Raw genomic sequence first — 15,839 nt, 5'->3', positions numbered from 1 at the left:
ATAACACTGTTTTTTTTGTTTATGAAACCAGTCAACCTTATGTCGCTTCGACAAAAGCGAGACGAACCATCGACGCCGGTTTTCCCCACTATGCATAGCCGATTATCTTTCTCGATGTTTTAACGCTAATTTGCAACAACAATCGTCAGTAGATAAGCAGCAACCGTAAGTGCGAACACAATGTGTTGAGTGTCGTGACATGTTTTGAATGTCGTAGCGATACTACCCGTGCAGTGTACGTGACAGAGTTGCGTTTAAATAAAACTATGACCGATGCCAAACCCGTGTCAAGAAGGATTGGAGGTGTGTCCCGTGGACCAGGGTTGCGCCGAGATAGTCCTCAAGGACGATGACGGAAACGAGCAGATCGCCGATCTGGCCGAGCTCAGGAATCGGGAAGGAATTCTTGATCCTAACAACGCATCCCTGAACATCGACCACTCCCAGGACGTGATCGTAGGACCAGTCACGCAGTTTTATGCACCGGTCACGATATACCAACATGTCAACGGGCACATTAACGGACGAGTGCAGACGCAAGAGGAAGACAACAAAGTCGTTGTTGAGACGCCAGTCGAAAGTCCCACCCACACGCAGACTCCGCCGAAGTTCCCTAGTGCCGGTGAGTTCCGTGTAGCTTGTGAGATGCGCAGTACCAGGTGGAACCAGGAAGTTTTTTGATTTGTTTTCTTTCGTTTGATTTATGTTACAATGGTTAAACATTATGGAAATATACCTCACAAGATATACCATATTCATAATATTTATGATGTGATTAGATAGACTGAGTTCTCCATTTTTAAACATCGACAAAATGCATTATTTTAAACAAAATGTATTCTAAGTATAACCTTATCATTAAGCGATAAACCTCTTTAGCCAATATGCAGTTTAAGTTTTACAATATTAATAACAGAATAAATTTTAAAATTAAATAAATAAAAAATCAAAAATTATGCTGTTTTAAAATTGAAAAAAATAATCATTTGTTTTCTAAATGTATCACTTTTACCATGAATAATTTTATCCAATAATAAATGTAAATTTTCAAGAAGTAACACTAATTGATTAATTGGCAATATACAGAGTGAAGTGACAGGAAATGAATGCCGAAAATTTAACCATAGAGAGTTAAACTCTTTAAAAGCAATAACTTTCTCAAATATATATTTTTCTAAAAATCCATATTTTGGATGTATTTGAGAAAGTTATTGCTTTTAACTAGCTTAACCTGTGGTTAAATTTTCGGCAGTCATTTTCCTAACACCTTGTATAAATATGCAAAAAAATATGTTTTGGAATTTTTAGTCTTTTTACTACGTCTTCTTCTTATCTTTTATATATCTAACTTGTTGTACTTGATACTCTCTAGATAGCAATTGATGTTTATCTTCCTGGTAACACGTGGAAAAATATAACTATCTAAAATAAATTCATTTCTAGAAAAATTGAATTAATTTAATCTGTGACGTGTCATACATTAATTATACTCATAATTAGTAATCAGATAAAATATTATTTTCTGTTACTTTGTGAAAACTTACTGTACTTATGAATTATTCTTTAACTGCCTTGAAAATTTGCTGTTGCTATGGATAAACAAGCTCTAAAATATTAATATTATCATCTACAAATTATTATCATTATTTGTGCATTCTTTAACCACACGACAATATATATGTATTATTAATTTAATTATACACAGGTTAAATTTCAATGTTTATTATTTTATTATAAATATTATTTTAAATATATCTTGTAACTGATTTAAAGTTTATTACTTTGTGGTTCCATTCAGTACTCTATTATTAGATGTGAAAATGATGCTCTTAAATATTTGCTAATTTTCCCAACTGGAGGTCATCTTTATATTGTCATGAATTCATATATTTCCACTTCCAAGCACACTATAGCTTTGCTGCACTATTACATTTTGTGTTAACATATAATATTATTAACCTTCGTACATTTAGATAATATAAAACTTGGATGTGTTCATGAAAGATAGTAACGAAATATTAATTAAAAATTAAATTTCCCGGAAACTTCAAACTAAAAATAGTACCATAATTGTTTATATATTTTGACTATCGTTCCGGGTCGAGATGTTACAAGTTTAGATAAACCATTGCTAATACCAAGGTTTATTTTAACAGTGCATTATTAAAAGTGAGATGTTCCCAGCTGAAATGAATTAAGTATAGTTATCTTAAATTTGAAAAATATCAATTGGAGGACTGTTAAAAATTTAATGTATTGTAATGAGTAAAAAAATTTTGTCTTGTCTTAGAGTAAAAGTAAGTTTAAAATTACCTATTTAGACGTCCCATTTCAACTTTCAAGCACATATAATTATAATTAGAGTAACAATTTCAAAAGTATAAATTTTAATTAAGCCCGTTTTAAAAAATATATACAGGATGTCCCAGAATATTTGATGATTTGATTTATTAAAATCCAAAGTAACACAAAATTTAAATATATGTGAAGAATATATGATAAAGTATTTAGTTATTTAAGTTTATGTATCACATGAATACATAGGTATTAGTCATTTGTATAAGGAAAACCACATCTACTATTAACTGAATAACATTCAGTAACATCTTTACATTTTTTATTCAATTTGTTATTAGAGAAAATAATAATTTAGCTACTTTTATTTTAACAAATTATAAATATTTTAAATGTGCGTCGAAAATAATTATCGGTGTTTTGTTATCAGGATAAATATGGTTGTGGGTAGTAGACAGACGATGTTATTGTTTTATCATTATAATATTAAAATTAAATATAGAATATTATATATATATATATATATATATAGGAAATATATTTAAATATAATATTATTAGAGTCGAGTCTTCCATTCTTGGTAAACATAAATGAATTACAAGAAAAGATAATTTATGAACACTAGTTTTTAATTAAATAACATAGCGAATTTACTTGTGAGTAGAAACTGGTTTTAAATTATAAGAATTATAAAAAATGACTATCGATTAGTTAGTGCACAACAAATCTTAGAAAAATTTGTGATATTATTTGGTTATTTCTTATTAAGAATGCAAAACCTTAAGTAAGTTCCTATGGTTTAGAAAAAGTAAATCCCCAATTCTACATCGTCATTTGAATAAAGTTCATTGTTTATAATAACTTCATATTAGTTGTACCTATTTATTCCCTATTTTAGAAACTCATATTCAAAAGTTAGGCATATTGAAAAAACTATATAAAAATTGTAAAAATTGTTGTGAGACCTTACTCATACCAATCGTTCATTAGGAATCGGACGGTGTCTTGTAGCTGACCAGCCAGTTGTGAGATGGACGTTCTAAAGCCCTACTGGTTCTCACTCGTAAATATCGGTCTTCATTTGAGGCAATTCTTTTTTCTTTATCTTTTTATGTACTACTAACTTCTTAAAATTATTCCTTACTTTTAACCACCACTGTGAAGAATTATGAAAGTTTAAAATTCTTAATTTTTTAACATGAATTTATGTAAAAGAGTTTTTAAAAGACTCGAAAGCCTTTAGTGAATACATTGTACAGAACAGCAAAGGTTACAGATTATTTTATATCCTAGTTGAACAACATGCCGTGGTTTCAATTCCGTTTGTGCAAACTGATTAAGTAAATTAAAACCGCCACTTATCAGATAATGTTATGAAATTAAAGAAAATATATTAAAACAAGAACAATTTCTCGAATTAACAACATTGTCTCATAGTACAACACTGACATTGAAAAGTGTATATTTATTTATGTTTATAGTTCCTAGTACAAAACTCATGTGTTTAACAAATATTTTTAATAATCTGTATGCATTTCTGGGGTCATTTAAAGCACTTCACACAGATGTTACTGATCCAATATTCCTAATAAATGTTTTCTTTCATCTTTGAAAGTTTTATCTCATTTATCAATTCCTAGGTGAATTGAATCGACTGTCGCAAACTAAAAAGGTGAACTTTAGAAATGTTCATTTTTCTTGATAAAACTATACGTTTAAATATCCATATCATTGTTAATTATGCAGTATATTTGATAAAAATAATTCATCAATATAATTGTTTAGTGGGTTTAGTTAGGTATCTATGAATATTTGAAAAATATTCAAAGGTCAAAAATAAAGTAACTTTAAAATAAAACAACTTTATGTACATTAGCCTTCTTTTATTTAGTATCTAGTAGCATATCCATTATCTTTAATAACTTCTAAACACCTTTTCTTCATTGATTTTGGTAGCTTTTCAATATAATCGTTCGAATTTTTTTCCAGTGATTTTGAACTTCTTCGTAGTCTTTCATATTTGACAGTCTTTTTGCAGGGATTTTCCGATCAATTTTTTCTCAAAGGTTTTCCATTGGATTGAGGTCTGGGTTTTGTGCTGGCCAAGGCATGACATGTACTCTTTGAGAATTGAACTATTTTTTAACTAACTTAGACGTATGTGTCGAATCGTTGTCCTGCTGGAAGGTTCACCTTAAACTGATGTTACCTTCGTCATATGGAAGCACATGATTCTAAAGAATGTCCCGATAAACAGAACGATACATTATCCCGTCTAACTTAACCAGCGGGCCCATGTCAAACCCAGAAAAGCATACCAAACCATAATGTCTCCTCCACCATGCTTTACAGTGGGTTTAGAGTACTTGGGATTATACTTTTCATTAATTGGTCCTCACACCTATAAAATACCATCAGATTTGAATAATTGGAACCGACTTTCCTCGGAAAACAAAATTGTTTTCCCTTGCCCATCTGTCCAGTTCACATGTTCTCTTGAAAATAGTAGTATCGTTGCTCTATAGTTTGCAGAAATGAAGGGCTTCTTTGTTGGTTTTCTAACATAGAGACCAGCTCTCTTTAGTCTTCGTTTTATGGTACTCACCAACATACTGAGTTCGTTTATTTTTTGATTTATGCAGGATGCGCTGATAAAAGTGTCGCGAACAACAAGCGTTTTTGTTTTTCTGTCCACAGCTCTGTTAGTCTTGCGTTTTCTATCTCTTTTGGGAACTCCTTCCAGTGTATTCCTTCTATTAAAATTGGAAAATGTCCTTGAAATGATCGATTTGTTTAAATTTAAATCTACTGCAATTTTACTCTGTTTTTCACCATTTCGAATCTTTTCTACAATTTGTTGTTTAATTTATATCGTTAAATGGACCCTTCTAGACATTTTTAGCTTTAAGGAACGATGTCGGGCACAGAAATAAATTATAAAATCAATTGTATTGAATATAGGATTTGGTTGATTTACTTGTCCGAAATAAAATGTTGTATAAAAACTAAAAAGATATCCGTATATAAATTGAGGTCTGAAATTTTTAGACACTTATTAATTATAAAATTAATTTAAATTAAAAAAAATTGTTCTTTTAATAAAATGATTATGTTTTTTAATTTGTTGCTCTACACACGAGCGATAGTGTATATGGTAACATTATATTTACATAAATACTACTTACGATTAGTAATCAACTAAGTATTATATTGTATTTATATTTTTGTGTTTTATTCAAGTCATAATATTTTTTGCCTGTCAAGATTTTACGGAGGTACTTAAAGTGGTTTAATCTTTTATGAAACGACCCTGACCAAATTATCTGAACTTTCAATATATTATTAATATTGATTATAATTAATGATTAATTAAAACGGAATATAAATTTGAAATTCACCATTAAAAAATCCTATTGGAAAAATATGTAAAACCTATTTTTACGACAATATAATGGTAGTATTTTTATTATGAAGTTTGTGGGAAATATTTTATGACGTCAAAATATTTCTACTAACTGGAATGTTTGCATTCGACACGTTAAACAGAGAAAAACATGAAGTTATTAAATTATATTAAATGGATACAAATTTACCGTAACAAAAAAAAATTATATATATGACTAATTTGCAAATATTAATAAACATTTGAAAATAACTTAAATTCCTACAATAATAACTATTATCAATAAATCATTTTTTTAATTATAAAACTGAAAACTTTAAACTTTTAATAAAGTCATACTTTTCACTGTCAGCCTGAATTGAACAGTAATCTGCTTAATTAAAAGTATACGAATTATTTTTACTCAACATTTCACTTTTAATACATCATTAAAAATGCCATAAAATTAACGTACAAAAACCAGATAAAGTTACAACGGTGTTTACACACAATTTCCAAAATTTAAATAAACATGGACAAATTTAGACCGAACGAAATAACTCAATATTTTTATAAGCGGCCAAAAATGATTTATTCCTGCCGAAAACTTCATCGCACTTTCGATGGGCGAAATTTATTGTCCTAGAAATTTGCGTGTGTAAATAAACAAAAGTTATACGCCACGAATATCGTGCACCGTCGATTCGTACACAGTGAACGAATGCAACGTGTTTGGTTATCGTCGAGGTCCTTCTGATGAGGTTTTTCGCGACATATTATGAAAAAATTGATACGTGTTAATTCTACACACAGAAAACGGTTCGTGTCGAGGTTGTGCCGAGGTAAGTCAAACTCACTGTTCGTTCCGTTGTTCATGTCGATGTGTGGTGTGGTTTCTGTTGCTTTTGGCACGCCTTGTCGCTGGATGTTTGCGTCCATTTTTATTTCTTTTTGTTTAATAATCTTATAACTAGCAATATGAAATACGGTTGTACTTGGATAACTCGAACTTTTGAAAGGAGTGAAAATTATTTATTAATTGGTACTAATAAATACGTTAATGGGAGTCTGTGTTCAGACACTACATTAATTTAAAAAAAAAAAAACTTATATCTTTTTGAAAAATCTTTGTGTTTTCACAAAATTTATCCATTTTAAAAAGTCTTTCTAACTGCTTTCCTTTCATACCAAATCCATAGACTTCTATTCAGCCGATTGAAATTATGTGAATTAATTTGTATGAAGATAAACGAGATAAAGACAGATCATCAAATGTTACCTTAAATTGGTAAATTAGAAAGAGAAATTATTTTTTTTTTAATGTGGATGGCTAAAAATCAAGAGGCCAGCTTAGAAGTTTAAAAATGTTGTATACATTTATTTTGGGCCAATTTTCTTAATAATAATTTTTTTCTGTACCTATACAATTAATAGATTCTGGAATAAAACTATAACCTTCACTACATTCATACTTATTTTTTAGTTTAATAACTCGAAGTCAATTAATTGAACTTTCTTCCAGACAAATCATGGTTCCTGTTATCGAAGTTCGACTGTATTTTAAATGTTTCCATAACAAATGACAATAGCTCGTTAATTAACTTTAAATTAGACGCTATAGATAAAACAATATGTACTCTTACACCGGTGATAACTACAGAGATATTCCTATTTATATTTCTATTGTCTCAACATCATTTTGTGTTTTATAAACACTTCAATAATTTTTTATTTTGCATATTTTTTTCTTAAGAAATAATCAGGAACAAAATTTAAAGATTAGATTTAAACTTTCTGATGTAAATGATAAAATTATTTTATCACATATTTTTTACCCGTTTAGGCTTTTTTTACTTTTTGTTTTTATAATGCCATTCAATTTCACTCAGTGAAGTTTTAATGTATACAGTAATGACCATAATTTTAGCAACTAGTAATTTTAGAATGCAACCTTTTATCAGAATGTATGTATAACATATAATACTTACTTTTAAGCTTTATTATTGTAAAAAAAATCTTACAAAAACAACTTATAATTATTAATTTTGAGAGGGACATAAATATAGCAAGTTGAACTTGGGTTCGTCACTAGAAGCTACACGTTTCTATTCTTCAGTGGTCCTGAAAGAAATACAATTGAAAAGAAGTAGTTTCTTTAAAAGTCTACGTCCAAACAAACCAACATTCAGTAATCTTACAATTCTTGAACTGATACTAATTACTGCCATTTCCTTCAGATTTGCCTTTATATATACCCTTGGAATGGATCCTTGAGATCTTTCGTATTCGTCCAGAATTTTTTGTATCTCCCACAAAACTAGAAACTATATATTTTTTAATAATTCGAAAACCGATTTATTTAATCATAAACTTTTACCAATGTCCAATTGTTTTTAATTACCTTGGAAATGCTGAATTATAATTTTTCTCAAAGCCAATATCCAAGATATAATTACTTTTTAACTTTTGTAAGAGATTACCTTTTACTTTTGTTCTATACAATACCAAAAAATGTACAATGTTTAAAGGAATACAAAAAACTAAAAACGTATTCAATATACATTACCAACAATTTATAATTAAAATAGTTAATTTTAAATTTCATAATATAATAATAAGCTATAAATATGGCCACTACTGTATATATACAATATATAACTATTATATTGATAAATCGATTTTAATGAATAGTAACATAATCGATAGGCAATAAAAAGCTTTATACAGGCTTTCATATCATTTTTTATAGTAAACAATTGGAAAAAATTATTATAATACATTGAATTTATATAATTATTTATTTATTATAATAAATGGATACATATCAAATTTGTAATTCGTATTTATTAAAAATCAAATGTTCCTATTGAATTAATTATTTCTTCTGCCAAAACCATAGATCCAATTGTCAGACTTATCTGAAAATATCAGATGAGTTAACACATTTTAATTCTTGTGACGTTATTATTAAAGTAATTATTAATATTAAAATAGATTTAAAATAATTAATTATAAAAATATAATTTATTTGCATAATTTTTTATATTATTATCATTTATCGTAATTGTTGAACTCATGAACTTGTTTTAAGAAGATAAAACAATAAGCATGTACGTTGTCACATAAAGTAAATTAATGAAAAATTTAAAAAATTGTTTTCTTGTTTCGGAACAAGTTATTATTTTAATAAGACATCATGTGATTATTATAAATTTTAAATTTTATTTATGTACAAATATGAATACGTAGAAAATTGTGTTACTATCAAAATATAAATTTTTAAATTTACAAACAAATTAACCTATATATTTCTCTAAACAAATTTCTAGTCACTGATAATTTTAATTATTGATTTTATTTATTGATTTATATTCCCCACTTTTTCTAAAACAACACAGTAAATATCAGGTAGGCTTTATGCGACAGTAGATAAATTATTTATAATGATATGATCTAATCATTCGGAGGCTGTAGATTATAATGATTTATCGATACGTTATTATTTATAATCCTTGCTCACTATCTGTTACAAATATCCTGTAATTATGCATAAAATAATGCTCATTTTTAAGATAACAAGATTCCATTTAATTAAAAGAACTTCACCAAATTTTCAATTCGATAAAACGATGTGTTTTACAGAGAAGGGATTTCCCTCCTAAATCAAATTGTCAACATAATTTGCCATTCTTAATCATTAGTTACCGAGTCTTTCTCCGTCAGTACTGAATTTCTGGAATTTTATATATATTTTTTTTGAAAACAACATTGTATAATTACTAAATAAATTTCCATTTAATATTGGTGATTTTAAACGGTGTCAAATTATGAAGAATTTGTTAATACTTTTTTTTGAACAGAAAGGTAAATTTTGATGTTTATCTCAATTTATTAAATATTATATCATATGTAAGTAAACGATTTTGTTATACTACTTCAATAAATAAATATCAGTGTTATATTCTAAAAACGTCTTCACTCTTCACTGAACTTGAACTGCTACGCGTGCCGATGTTTTTTTTCATTAAAGAATTTATTTTATTTTAAATATAAAAATAACTGCGAAGGAAAAATATTTATGTTTGAGGGTTTATTTCGTATCAGGATGGGAACCATGTTTCATTTGTAGTTGCATCCTCACAATGAACGGTATCAAATCAGGTAGAAATTTTGAAATGTCGAGTACTGCACTAATTTGTTTTAATATGTATGTTTTAACAGAATATTTGTCATAAAAATGTTTAAATTACAAATCTAGTTAAGATGATATAATTAAGTACTTGTTACTAAGAGGCATTTGCTTTACAAATGATATTTTGTTATGTTCTTGGAATTTTGTATTCCAGTTTGAACTAATTTGAATTATATATTAATAACAACATTTTAATTGATAATTCTAATGTAAATTAAATATTAAAATTTTGAACATTTTCTTTATTTTCTTTAATGACATGTGATAAAACGTATATAACAATATATAAAATTTAAAAAATGTATAATTCTTCTATACTAACATAACAAATAACTCGACTTAAAATTGTTTTTAAATTAAAAAGTAATAACTCATTACTTATATATTCCTAATAAAGTTGAAAAAAATATCGTGGTGGAAAAAAAGTTATAGTTTTGTTCATTTGGTGAAATTTACCTTTTCATTTGGTGAACTAGTGAGAAAATTACTTAAATGATTGACATGTAAGTATATGTACTAATAAACAATAATATAAATTTGACCTCCATTAACTTTCTGCTTTCTAATTATCATTTTATATTTACAAATTACAGATTGCCAGTGTTAAAAATCCTAATTTATTCCATTTCTTTCCAGCCCCGTTGGTGGTGGACAAAGAGGACGCCAAATGTCTTCAAAAGAAATTCGACTTTTTCAAGAACAAATACTTGTGCTATGTTATTTTGGGTGTGGTTTTCATTTTGATAATCATGGGCATCTATTTGATTGTCTCATCGTTAAATAAAAATGCTCCACCGCCAAACTTTACACCCACCGAAAGGCCCACATCCAAATTGCCCATGGTCTACAAACACGATTGGAAAGGATTGCCTGCTAGCGGTTACAAACTTCTGGCACCGCCAACTCCTCTAGTCATTATTAAACACACGGCCGGAGGTTTTACCACCGACTCTCAAACGTGTCGTACCAAAGTCAGAGATATTCAGGCTGCAGATATCGGTAACAAATATCCCGATATTCGCTATAACTTCCTCATATGTGGTGATGGAAAAGTTTACGTTGGTCGAGACTGGGGTGTCGAAAACCAACAGAGACCCAACAGCATCGACATCGCTTTCATGGGCTCGTTCGATGGCAATGTGCTTAGTCCCGAGATGATTGCTGTTTGTCAAGAGTTAATCAATGAAGGTGTGAGGAATGGTTATCTTTCTAAGGACTACAAGCTTGTGGGTCATCAGCAGACGATGGGAACGGCTAGTCCTGGTAAAAACATTATGGAAGTGATTAGAAAGTGGCCCCACTATTATAGTGGCAGTATCTAGAGCGTTGTGTGATTTTGTGTTAATCTTCACGATGTGATGTACCTATATTAATTGTGTCTATAATAGAATTAATAATTTTAGAATGTATTTGTCTTTATAAGATATTAATAGATGTATATAAATATATGTTAATAAAATACTATATCTGTTAAATACATTTTTATTTCACCAAAAATTTATTAAAAGCTGATTTTGCTATTCTCTTTTATATTATTTACTTCTGTATAACATTTATTCAAAAATTTCAAAGGTGTAAAAAAGTAGATTTTAAATTTTCTTTGTATATACAAATGAGGTGTCCACTGCTTTTTAATTATTGCACATTACTTAAACATTTGCACTGCACTGACAAATTTTCAATAAAATAGTTCAAATATGTTTCGTCTGTTGCAGAATCTATTTACATAGAAGAAATCACAGAAAAACCAGACAAAAGGACGAAATTTCAAGGTGTCTCAATATTTTTACTTGTCGTCATTGTTTCAATCATTACTTTACTTATTGGTTTTTCTCTGTATGAAGTATTGAAACAAGAACGTCACACTGAATCTGTAAAGTGGATGTATGAACGGGAAGAGTGGGGAGGAAAATGTATCAATGAATCTCGTAATTACCTAGAATTTCCCTCAACTTATCATTCAATTAATAAATCTGTGAAATACGTAATTTTCTCCACGAGTCCAAGATGCAGTGACTTTGAAAAATGTTGTAATGTAGCGAGAAAATCAGAATCTCTGTACAATTTTTTGATTGACAATGACTGTAAGGTGTATTCTTTACTAGGCTGGGATTATTATAAACCTTCTAGACCATATTTTGGGATTTATGTAAGCTTTTTAACTGGCGACACAATTAATAAGGAGTTGGTGCGCACTGCAATGAAACTGATTAATTATGGACTGACAAATAACAAAATATCCGCCAATTATTCAGTGCTTGTAATGAATCAAACTTCTCGCAACATTGATGCAGAAGATGTGAAAAATATTTACAGAGAAATTAAGACATGGCCCAAATTCATTCCAAATACATTTTACGATCCAAATGAGTATATCCTGAATTTTGGTAATAAAAGAAAAATTGTGACTGATGCTCCGATATTTATACCAGAAAAAAACAATATTACAAATTTTACAATTTTAACAAAGGAAGAGTGGGGTGGCCTACCAGGGGAACCATTTCCAAAAGGCATTCGAAAGACTCCACTATCATTGGTTGTGTTTGGACAAATAAATGTTTGGTGTTCAGGATTAAAATCATGTAAAATGAGTCTACAGAAATTACAACAAAATGACATGAACACGAAAATGGGTGATATAAGATACAATTTTATAATCGACAGTAAAGGTATAATATATTATGGCCGTGGATGGGACAATGTCGTTCAGCCTGATGCTTTTTATGTGGCCTTTCCGAAATGGGGATCAATTACTGACTTTCAGTTGGACGCAGCTAATACTTTAATGTTAAAAGGCGTAGCATTAGGAAAACTGGATTCAAATTATTCTGCGATTTCTTATGCTCAGTTTGCAGGATTCAGTTCTGCAGACAGTGTATATGATGCTGTGAAATTATTGCCGCATTACAATCCAAATGTATTGCCAAATAAAAATAGGATTTTATTTTTTTAGATCTTTATTATAAAAAATATTTTAATATTTAGATATAAATATTTATAATAACTGAAGTTAAATAAATCAATGTGAAATTCAAAAAAGTGTTTTATTAAATTTTAAACCCATAAAAATTCTTTCAATTTTCAAGGCTTACAAAAATTGTTAATGTAAAATAGAACAGAAATTTTGTTAGTGACTTGTGAATGCCTGTGTGATGTACTAACAATTATTGTTATTAATATGAATGTGTCTGATATGTCTGTCTTCGAGAAATATTTACTGAAAGTTTTCTTTTCAGAATCGCAGAAGAAACCAGTCTACAAAAAAATAGTAATAGGCATAATATGCTTGCTGGTTGCATTAAGTATTATCGCATCATTGATTGTAACACTGAAAGGAAACAAAGCTACACCGGATCCTCTCATTAATCCTCCGCAGGACATCGACGAAAAATTTCTGCTAGACTACAACGACTGGGAAGGCGTAAAAACTTTAGATGGGGCAAGACGCCTTAATCCACCATCACATTATGTTATAATATCGCATACAGTTAGTCCCAAATGTACAAATTTCCTCAGTTGTTCTGCCAGAGTGAGAAACATACAAGCTGAACACATGAGCGTTCTCCGTAGTCCGAACATCGGTTACAATTTTCTCGTGGGTGATGATGGCCACGCTTACGAAGCCAGAGGTTGGGATATCAGGAACTTTCATATGGACGATTCGATTGGCATATGTTTAATTGGAGATTACACTATGGAAGTTCCAAGTGAGATTCTGATCGAATCTTTAAAAAGACTAATCGATCTAGGAGTTTCTTTAAATAAACTTTCTCGTAAATATAAACTCATCGCCCACAATCAGACCTCGGCTACTTTAAGTCCGGGCGTGGAAGTCTTTAAAATAATCAAAACTTGGCCACATTACGACAGTGGAATTTATCGTGGTGATAACTAAGAAGTGGCTACATACATTGTGATAATAGGAATAACCTTAGTGTTAGTAAATATAATTTAATGCAAAGTAGTCTGTATCTACTATTAGTCATTTTATCTCAATATACCTTAGAAACTGATTGTTGATAAACACTTATTTTTTTTTAAATATGTTGATATCGACCTGATATAATTGAAATTAAAACATATCGTATTTATTTATTAATTATATTTTTATAAATGTAAATACTCAAAAAAATTAATTGTAAGTGCCAAAAGAAATTATTTATTATATGTATACATATTAAATATTACTTTCTTAATGTTGAAATAAATAAATATATTTTATAAGACAATACATTATTTTATTTATAAAATTACAAAGAATATCAATAGACAATTTCAAACCATCTAGCATCTTCAAAAATAAAAAGTTCCTTCATTTTTATATTGAACAGATGTTTCGAAATTTATTATTTACTATATATTATAGGTATTTTTGTACAAAAATACGTATCTGATTAATACTTCATTGAAATAATATCAGTAGTTAATATATGAGCGTAGTTTAAAATAAAAAAATGGGTACATTCTTTCACATGAAATTTAGAAACAATTTATATTTAATCATAATTATAGAATCTAACTGAAAACAATTATTGCAGGTACATTTTTTAAGAAGAGGCGAAAAAAAATTGTGGAGTTAATCTGCAAATATTTTAAATACTGGTTTCCACTAGTAATAGTAACCGTCATCGCAACCACAATACTATCAATACTACTTTTGGTGGAACAAGAAGACGAATCCGATTATTCTCCTACCGAAACACCCGACCAATCTGAGACCACATCCGACAACACGAATGACGAAAAGTGGCTTTTAGAAAAAAAGGATTGGCATGGCAAAGAAACACAGATACCATTAAACCTAACCCATCCAGTACCATTAATAATAATATCTCACACTGGAACGGAGTACTGCGACAACTTATGCGATTGCCAAAAAGAAATAAAAAAAATCCAGATGTTGCATATGAATTTGGGGTTCCTTGACATTGGTTACAATTATTTGATTGCTGGTGATGGACATGTTTATACGGGGCGGGGTTCAAACTTACAAAACTACCATTGGAACCACAAGGACACATCTTTGGCCATAAGTTTCGTCGGTGATTTTAACAAAGATGCATTAACGGCTGATATGATATGTGTATTTTTAAGACTGATGGACTATTTGGACATGTCTAAAGTACTTTCAGATGATTATATTTTGGTGGCCCATAATCAAACTTACCAGACTATGAGCCCTGGAGAGAATGTTTATGCATTTATTAAGCTTTTACAACATTTTAATAGTTCAAATTTTGTTTCTGACCAAAATAACAGTTCTTCTAAACAAACAAACAGGTATATGATCAGCGATAAAGTTGCTCCTAAATTTATAACCAGTAACTGCATCCGACCGCTTTTAAATTTGGTAGGATAGAGTTCCTTGTTCCTGTGCTAATAATTAAAAAACTACAATAGTAGAAACTCTTTAAGTGTGTGATAAACCATTAGGTGAAGGAAGAATATTAAAGTTCAAAATACAACTGGAACGGAAACCATATTAGTTTTGCAATAAGGTGTGTGATATTGTCTACCTCAAAAAAAATACAAAATATTATATTATTTTTCATATTGTAGCATATTTTTATTAACAATATTATTCTTAATTAACGCTACAGGAAAATTTATACAGGGTGTTTCCAAATTTTACATTCATTTCATAAATCAACGTGGTCAAAATTTGGGAGAAGATAGAACAACACGAATATTGAAGAAAATCTATTTTTTTTTTGAGGGATAAAAAAGTTTATTTCAATATTCTTTATTATGGAATGTGTTCTACTTGCTCTCCAACTTTGGCCATTTATTATAGAGTAATACGTTTTAGTTTTAAGAAACATTTAATTCAATATATAATTCTGGGTCACCCTGTGTATATAATTAGAAAACTAGTAATATAAGGTAAGTAAGAATAATAAAACCTATAAAACCTTTATGACAAGATAAAAAATAAAACGAAGACACATATGTTCCAGTTATCTAGTCGTA

At 29.1% G+C, this 15,839-nt stretch overlaps 1 protein-coding gene across 1 annotated transcript; it reads left to right on the top strand.

Annotated features, from left to right (window-relative positions):
- The first annotated feature begins 44 nt into the window (after window positions 1–44).
- LOC109603946 (uncharacterized) lies at window positions 45–15,420 on the top strand. The gene is made up of 5 exons (XM_020020460.2): window positions 45–622; window positions 10,506–11,183; window positions 13,106–13,753; window positions 13,805–13,809; window positions 14,410–15,420. Exons 1-5 carry the CDS (start codon window positions 274–276, stop codon window positions 15,226–15,228), a joined length of 2,499 nt encoding a protein of 832 aa, XP_019876019.2. The 5' UTR covers window positions 45–273; the 3' UTR covers window positions 15,229–15,420.
- Window positions 15,421–15,839: the final 419 nt, after the last annotated feature.

This window comes from Aethina tumida, chromosome 2 (genome assembly GCF_024364675.1).
Source record: "Aethina tumida isolate Nest 87 chromosome 2, icAetTumi1.1, whole genome shotgun sequence".
NCBI lineage: Eukaryota > Metazoa > Arthropoda > Insecta > Coleoptera > Nitidulidae > Aethina > Aethina tumida.
The sequence above is the reverse complement of the archived record's forward strand: the minus strand, read 5'-3'. Positions and strand labels throughout refer to the sequence as shown.

What these genes read in the sequence shown, in the direction of transcription:
- LOC109603946 (XM_020020460.2), top strand. Translation starts at nt 274, where the DNA reads ATGCCAAACCCGTGTCAAGAAGGATTGGAGGTGTGTCCCGTGGACCAG. An exon ending in GCCGAAGTTCCCTAGTGCCG is followed by an intron (nt 623 to 10,505) that starts GTGAGTTCCGTG and finishes ATTTCTTTCCAG; the next exon opens with CCCCGTTGGTGGTGGACAAA. An exon ending in GCCCCACTATTATAGTGGCA is followed by an intron (nt 11,184 to 13,105) that starts GTATCTAGAGCG and finishes TTTTCTTTTCAG; the next exon opens with AATCGCAGAAGAAACCAGTC.